General features: G+C 31.7%; 1 protein-coding gene across 2 annotated transcripts; it reads right to left on the reverse strand.

Moving 5' to 3' along the window:
• Positions 1–8,650, reverse strand: LOC144544259 (protein argonaute MEL1-like). Of its 2 annotated transcripts, none has more exons than XM_078292711.1 (22): positions 8,178–8,650; positions 4,885–5,087; positions 4,634–4,783; positions 4,392–4,534; positions 4,202–4,311; positions 4,019–4,125; positions 3,784–3,919; positions 3,574–3,690; positions 3,359–3,466; positions 3,183–3,254; positions 2,869–2,988; positions 2,624–2,783; positions 2,409–2,530; positions 2,077–2,220; positions 1,846–1,973; positions 1,681–1,746; positions 1,513–1,576; positions 1,285–1,417; positions 1,147–1,220; positions 929–1,023; positions 788–819; positions 1–326 (listed from the first exon to the last, which is right to left on the reverse strand). In XM_078292711.1, exons 1-22 carry the CDS (start codon positions 8,616–8,618, stop codon positions 154–156), a joined length of 2,898 nt encoding a protein of 965 aa, XP_078148837.1. In that variant the 5' UTR covers positions 8,619–8,650; the 3' UTR covers positions 1–153. The 2 variants fall into 2 exon arrangements, with proteins under 2 accessions (XP_078148837.1, XP_078148836.1); XM_078292710.1 differs by having other exon boundaries at positions 1,681–1,742; positions 1,842–1,973.

Raw genomic sequence — 8,650 nt, forward strand, 5'->3', positions numbered from 1 at the left:
GTATACTACCACATATATTCACACATAAGCCAAACAAAAACATTAAAAAAATACAAAATGTTCCTATATACCAAGAGAAAGCTAATCATACACTATGTCCAGCAAACCAAAAATTATAAACATGACATGATATTAGTATTAAGAACCTACAAGTTAGCAATAGAACATCACATTCTTCACATTTTCATGGATCTCAGGAAGCATTCGTATTGCCCCTGGATTTTCACGAGATCTGTCTCCAATTGAAGTTGATGCATCAGACTGATCGGCCTCCATGTAGTCACGGGCACGAAAAGCAGCTAGATGTGCATAATACGCAGGCGGCACTACAAAATATTGAAATATTTAATCATACAACAATATGACTGTAAATGAATAGATTAAAAAAAAGAGAAAATTGGTTATTTGTCACTCCAAAATCTTAAAATTTGAAAAATGTCACCCTGAAATTAGAAATCATCCTAATGTCACTCTAAACTTAGTTAATTTTTAATTTTTCCATTCCAAATAATTAATGACTAAAATACCCTCCCATGGGCTCTTCCTCTCCATCCGACTCTCTTCAATGGATGTGTGGCGTGGTTTAAATGGAGGTGATCAGAAGACGTGTGCTCATGCTGGTATGCTTTACTGTTTTGTCAATTTTCCTTTTTTTTTATTTTTGCTGGTAAATGGTTATGAGCAAGTAGTGAAACTGAGGTATGAGACACTTGCTGATCATACTAATTTGGACTTAATTCTTAATTCAATGGGAGTTATATTGGAGAAATAATGTAAATACGCGTACCAATTGAAACAGAGCGGGTGCATCGAGCATAGCTACAATATAAAGTTGAAAAAAAATACAAAAATAATTAAAACATGGACATAACTAATAATATGAAAAATCCAATTACAGAACAACATTCATTTTACAAATATTACTTACGTGTAGCATAGGTTGTATGTTAATGTTTGCAGACCATCGGCAGTAAATTTATTTTCATCATACAAAACATGATAATGCGTGGGTCGACTAGTTCCCTATGATAAATACAAAATAAAAGATTTATGTCTGATCCAAAAGACAAAAAAAAAAAATAATAACTAACATAAATAAAAGATTCAGAAATATACAAAATAACATTTGGAAATCGAAAAAAATACCTGTATACCAGCATGGCTGCATAGATAGAAATCAAATTCTGTTGGATGACAAATCTTCGTATCTACAACAGTACCTGAAAGATATAGTTGGACGTGAGATTATGTTCTTAAAATAAAAATCAAGCCAAGATGTCATACCTGGAAGTATGTTTCCACTTCTGTCAGTTGCATTACGATTTCCATGCTCACCAAAAAGACGGGTGTGATGCCGTTTCTGGACAACAACAAAAGTAACACGAGGAAGATATCCCTCTTGAATAGAGGCACATGCCTACAATACATTAAATATAAAAAAAAATCAAGCACCATCCATGGTTAATCTAGTAAATTAATTAGAGGAAACTACAGTAATGATGGAATGCCAACCTCCCGGATTTTATGCATTTCATGTAATAGGACATGACTAAATTGTCCTTCACCGACACCATCCCTGCAAATTTTGGAACAAAAAATAAAGATGTATTTTCACCAAAAGAGGGAAGGAAAAGTGTAATTGGAACATAAAATTTTTGTAATGCATTTTACAAAACAAACCTGTAGAAGATGATTCGCTCAGGCTTCCTCTTAGCATTAGACTTGTAGAAGGCAATCAAGAGCTCTCTACAAACCAGAAAGATATATAAGCATATCAATTATGAACCCTACTTATGATGAGATAGAAAAAATGCAACACTGTAAATGTAAGTTTGGCAAACTTGCCTGATCATTCCACCATGAACCTCTCCCTTTTTTGAGTACAAATCCTCAATTATTTCCTCCCTGTGAGTTTGTGCCGAGACAACGCATCGATATTTTGTGGCCTCAGGCCAATCCATTGATGCAACCACCTATGCACATTACAACAAATGTAAGTAGTTGAGTATAATAATGTATTTTAATTGGAATTAACTTGACAAGAAATTGTCATGAAAATAGAGAAAAGATTCAAACTGCAGCAATTGAAGGAGATGAGTACTCCCCAGGAGCTGGATGTGTCACATCTGCACCAAAAATAATGGTGGGCCTATCGGTCAAGTTCGGAATCGTCTTAGACATGCTCAGTGCATCTTCTAGGACTGTGTTTCGGCCTCCAACCTAACAAAAGCACATTGTAACAATACTATTTGAACAAACTATCATATGAGTTACAAAGAAGGCAAAATCAGAACTAAAACTTTTGACAAGGCAGGTCTAAACTGGTTACAAATCTTGTTCAGTAGTACCGTAGCTCTGTTAAAGATTAAAATACAAAAAAAACAGATGGAATCATAAATATAACATACCTTAACGTTGATCGATAGAGAAAGATTACCCAGGTACTGCTCGTTATACCTAGAAACGTTATTTGATGCACAACATTGGGATACGATGCCAAGTTCAGTCTCAAAAATTTTCTTTATCGTACCTGTCATTGAATCAAAAAATAAAGACATTTTATACTAGATTTAAACTACAACACTTGTATAAAGCCCAAGTTTATTCGAATAATACTAATTACCATAATAAGGACAACGGTTTCCAGGCAAAATAATAATTACTAAATCTAGTCGTCCATTTGGCACGCGAGTCAAGGCACGTTGGTGAAGATTTCTCAAGTCAGCTTCCAAATTTCCTTGGTCACCAGCAATTATATCAATGCAGGGTCTTGTATTAAAAACCTTTAAAGTAAAGAAAATAGTAAGGAACCAAAGAGTAAAACTATAAGATTTTCATGAGTAAAAACAAATACAGCAGTACACATACCATTCCTCTGCGGTTGCACACTGCTACTAAATCATTACAAAACTTAATAACTTCTCTTTGGAATGTTTGAGAAAAGTTCAAGCATGTCCAATTTTCAACAGTGCCACCATTCACCATTTTCTGCACACAAATGAATCAGACAAATGAAATACATATCAAGCAGTAGTAATAAAAATATCACCAGCAAACTCTAGTCCCTTTCCACAATGCACATATTTTAATTCTAGATGAAGAAATTGTTAAGAGCCAGCCTCCTCACAAATAATCCTTTTAAGGTAACTAAAAATGAATTAAGAAAAAAAAAAAATAAGTACCATCCTCATCATGTTCCACTGTCCAAAAGATGGCTGACATGAATTTTGTTCTCCAGAGTCATGATATTTTAACTACATTAATCAAGAAAAATGAAAATAATTTAAAAAAATTAAGAATATAGATAGTATGTTCATATAAATTTAGGCATATTCATATTGCATTTGTTTATCAGTACCGTTGGAGGGGGGAGTACTCTGGCATCAATGGAAACCATTTGATTATAAATTTTCATTCCAAACTCCCTTACAAAATTATCACTGTTGTAATTATTCCCATTAACCACCTGCAAATATCAAATGAAATAAGGAGGCATAAATGAACAGAAGCTTACCCAGTTAATAAAAAATAAAAATAAAAATAAAAAGAGTGAAGAATGAAAAATGAACACACCTGTAAAATACTTGCTTCACGTTCATGCGGTCTTTTACAAGTAGCTCTCAATATGTTGGTTACTTGTCTTTCATTTAGCTTTTTAACATATCTCTGACCTGGGATTATCTGACAAACCTACAAAAGGATAACATGCATCAATACCAAGCCAAATTTGCACAATGCTTACTTCTAAAACAAAGGTTATAAGAAGAAAACAGAGAAACAAACCTCCATTGGTAAGTACTTAGGCCTGCTATCACTACCTGCCATAAGACATGGCAAATTGGTATACCTGAGGTTAAGACCATATTTGTTCTGGAAGTACTGTACAATAGATAAGCTAGCCCCATTCTCATCTGGAAACCTAAGAAAATAAAAAATTTGTACAATCAACTTCACATCATCACAATCCAACATATACACAGAGAGATAACAGAGGGAGGGAAGGAAAAAAGAAAGATACGTTATATTATCTATTGGAACAGATGATATTCCGTTAATCTTATATTTGATTTGAAGATCTGGATTATGAGTGGTCTCCACTCTGACACCTTTGAGGACCTTCTTAAGCTATCAAATGTTGTAAAAGTTAGTACCAAGAATAGAACAGAGTAGAAGTGTAAGAAGCAAAGGAAAACTTAATTACTTTGTTTATGTCATTGACTCTGAAAGGTCTTGAAAAATCCCGAATATTCAAATACTCAGCCACAAAGTTCAGAAGATATTCCCCCTTATAAAATGATGTTGCAGCAATATCTGGTCAGATACAAAGAATATGAGTTCCCTACTAAATCCTAATTTGAAAAATAAAGAAAGATATATAAATGATACTGTACCGATGTTTAGAGACAGTCCCATTTGAGTAGGACGTAGACTCTGGTAGAATCCACGCCAATACTCAACTCCACCTCCAAGGTCGGGATTTTCACCAATACTACTAAATAGAGGAGAGAAAAAAGACCTTCCAAAAGTTGTATACCTAGATCGTATTAAGAAGGCGAATGTCATTCTTATATTGCAACAAAATATACAAGGATGAAAGTAAAGAAAAAAAAATAAATCAACAAGAGTTGTATACCTGGTGCAAGGGGATTCCCTCAAAACCACGTCTAATGCATGAATAGTTTCTTGAGGTGAATCAAATTGCCTCCTTTGCAGAAACTGTTGGAGATGATGCAAGTCCGCCTTGGCTGCGAATTTAATTGTGACTCCGAATTTTTTTTCACGCCTTCATTTTGAGAAGTCGCACACATCAAGACAAGAAATAAAAGAAACAGCAAGTGACTACTAAATAAAAAATAATTCTAATTTAATTAATAAAGCACAAACCCATTGGCCCTTCCATCTATCTCTGGCAACTTGATATCAAATGTTTTTGAAGTGAATGGCAATTGGCCTGCAGTGTACAGACTCTTACGGCCATCATAAACAGGTGTTCGACCACCCAAATCAGAGTGCTGGTATATCTTCATCAGCTCGGCTATTATTGCGCGATTTAAGTTTCGTGATGTTGTTTGTGGAACAATCGTCACCTACAAAAAAAAAAAAAAAATTGAAATCAACAATGTTTTGGTAAATAGTTAGTTCGGTTATAATTAGAACCTTGAACTTATAAAATTTTCATAATGTAACAGAAATATTGCAATGCACATGCAAATCAAATTTCAGCAATATACACCCCGCTTTGGTGTTAATTGATAGAGGGTCAGTTGTGAATACCTTCCTCCATTTGGTGCAGTTGGCAATATCAATATACTTGGTTCAATTTTCAATCTAAAATCATACAAAAATCAGGCACTAACAACGCTACATAACTATACAAGACAAGACAAACCCTACCCCACCTACTAGAAAAGATAAACCCTACCGCACTACAGGAAAATCACCCAAATGGAAAATGGGCCGTGGAAATTTCGCCAATTCCCACGAAATGGGAAGTCTCTCAATGGGCCCCCAAAGGCTATACAATAAATAACACTGAAAACAATCAACAAGGAGAAAAAGCACAACTGTTACTTTAAAAAAAAAAAACTATATCAAGATTTCCAAAAACGAGTACATTCCTTAGGGTACGTTTGGATCGAGGATATGAATCTGCTGCTTTTCCGAATCTAACCGTTCAAAATTTTATATGCACGAATCTCAACAAATTTAAACAGTTAGATTCGGAAAAGCAGCAGAGTTCATTCCTTGGATCGAGCAAGGATTAGTGGAAGAATAGCGATTTTTGAGTTAGTGGTTGAAAATAGTGCTAACCCGAATGGTTTGAGAATAGCGCTAACTTTGGACTATTCAGGTTAGTAAAATGTCATTTGGATTGTATATTTGGAATAGCAATGGAGAATAAATAAAATAGTGATTAACTTAATCTAATATTTAAACTAATATTATATTACATTTAATATCTAAACTAATATGTTATTTCATTTAATATTTAGACAAATATTATATTACATTTAAACTAATATTTTTTAATACTAATCGAATATTTTATTTAATACTAATCTATTTAAATATGATATTATATTTATTTAATGCTAATTTAATATTTTATTTAATACTAATCTAATATTTGAACTAATATTATATTACATTTAACATTTAAATTAATATTATATTATATTTAATCTAATATTTTATTCAATAATAAACTAAAATTTAAAGTAATATTGTATTACATTTAATATTTAAAGTAATATTATATTTTATATTTTATTTAATACTAATCTAATATTTAAAGTAATATTATATTACATTTAATATTTAAACTAATATTATATTATATTTTATAATATTTTATTTAATAATAATCTAATCTTATCAGATATTATATTCATTTAATACTAATCTAATATTTAAACTAATATTTTATTACATTAAATATTTAAATTATTATTATATTATATTTAATATAATATTTTATTTAATATTAATCTAATTTTATATTATAGTTATTTAATACTAATTTAATATTTAAATTAATATTATATTGCATTTAACATTTAAACTAATATTATATTACATTTAATCTTACATTTTATTTAATATTAATCTAATTTAATATTATATTTATTTAATACTAATCTACATTTTAAAATAATATTATATTTAATTTAATATTTAAACTAACTCTAATTGAGATGAATCAAATATTTTATTAATATCACTAACCCCACAAGCTCTATTTTTGCTAACCCACCATTTCTATGGGTTAGTAGAATAGAGCTATTCCTGAGCTAACCCAAATTGCTAATTTATGTTTAGATCAACAAGAATTGAGAATAGTGGAGCTAACCCAATATTAGCTCTATTCTTGGTTGATTCAAACGCAACCTTAAGAAATTAGCAAAGGGTAGTGATATTAACACCACATTTTATTTTATTAACACAACATCTTCAAATATTTTAGTGGAATTGACAATTTTGTCCCCTCATAAATATCACGATATTAACACCACATTTTATTTTATTAACACAACATCTTCAAATATTTTAGTGGAATTGACAATTTTGTCCCCTCATAAATAACACAATATTAACACCACATTTTATTTTATTAACACAACATCTTCAAATATTTAGTGGAATTGACAATTTTGTCCCCTCATAAATATCACTATGGCTATCGACATATCTTCAAATATTACTAATTAGTTTCTATAATTACTGGATCTTTTTTTCTTGTTTTATAAACCTTTTAAAAGAGGAGAGAAAAAAAAATTCAAGCATTGAGTGACATGATAAATTGCTCATTATTCTTTTCAATAAATTCAACAAATAATTTGGTACATGTATTTTTATTGATTCACAATAACACAACTATATTACTCGGGCTCTTTTAATTATTCTTCTAGTTATATACTTTTAAATCTATATGCCTATCTAAATAAAATTGAAAGGAATAGATTATATTTTGTTTTGTTATTATTTAATTCAAACAGATGAAAAACAAGCATAACAAGATTGAGTGCAACCAAATACGGGTCAAGTGAACCCATTTATTTTTAATTTTTTATATTTATATATGATTTTTTTATATAATTTCAAATTTTATGGGTACTGTAAAATCAATTCTCATTCATAGTATAAAAATTTTATATAATTGATTGTTGTTCATATCTAACTCTCATAGTTTAAATGTTTTGCTCCGCCTTTGAGAAAAAAGAAAACATGCTTGTAGGGGATTGAAGTTCAGTAATTCAATAATGGTGTTAATTGAAGAATCAAAACAATTATTTTTGTGGAGAAAAAGAGATTAGAAGCTCAGAGATACAAGACATGAACTTTGTCTAATTAATGAATTTACTGTTTAATTATTTTAATTTTGCTATAAGACCCTACCATATATATGATAATTAATATACCTACTATTTTAATTTTCATAAAAAGAAGTAAACAAACAAGGAAATATAGGTAGGCATTAATAAACGTAACAGATTTATTTTGAAAAGAAAATAACTAATGAAGGACAAATTTGTCTAGACTATTAAAATATTTGAATGTATTGTCCTAATAAAGAATTAGTGCTGTTAATATCAGCAGCCGTTAGCAACAAACAGGAAAAAAAAAACTATTTAATGACAGAAACAAAGAACATCAAAAAGATAATTAAATGATCTTACATCATAGTGACAAAGATCCTTGTCAGTGATATCTACAAGAAAGTGATTTGCCCTGACGATGCACCTTCTCCCAGCTCTTCCAAATCCCGGTCTAGCCGGGAACCCATTGAATTTGCTAGATTGAGGCGGCAAATCAACCGAAGCCGGAACAATTGCCGAGGAAGACCCCGGTGACACAACCACTGGTTTTGTGTCAGACAGACTCAGGCGCTCAGCCTCTCTGCTGAGGCTTGATTCAGCTGACCCTGAAGATGCAATATTAGAAGGCGCCTGTGTAAAACGCGCAGCCGGAGGAGGTACGAAACCACCTCGGCCCCTTTGACTGCCCTCCCGGCCTCTGCCACGACCGTACGTAGGAGGAGGGGGGTGAGATTCTCTCGAGAAGCCTTCATAGCCTCCGCGACCACCACGACGACCACCGCCGCCACCTTTTCTCGACATTGGTTGTCTGTTAAAATAACTGAGGGTAGAGA

The sequence above is a fragment of the Carex rostrata genome, chromosome 26 (assembly GCF_964058835.1).
Source record: "Carex rostrata chromosome 26, lpCarRost1.2, whole genome shotgun sequence".
In the NCBI taxonomy this organism is placed as follows: domain Eukaryota; kingdom Viridiplantae; phylum Streptophyta; class Magnoliopsida; order Poales; family Cyperaceae; genus Carex; species Carex rostrata.

Excerpts from the sequence above, each read along its gene's own strand:
- LOC144544259 (XM_078292711.1), bottom strand. The coding sequence starts at position 8,618 with ATGTCGAGAAAAGGTGGCGGCGGTGGTCGTCGTGGTGGTCGCGGAGGC. Across the intron at positions 4,784-4,884 it reads ATAGATGGAAGGGCCAATGG|GCGTGAAAAAAAATTCGGAG; the intron begins GTTTGTGCTTTA and ends CTCAAAATGAAG. Across the intron at positions 1,747-1,845 it reads GTTCATGGTGGAATGATCAG|AGAGCTCTTGATTGCCTTCT; the intron begins GCAAGTTTGCCA and ends TCTGGTTTGTAG.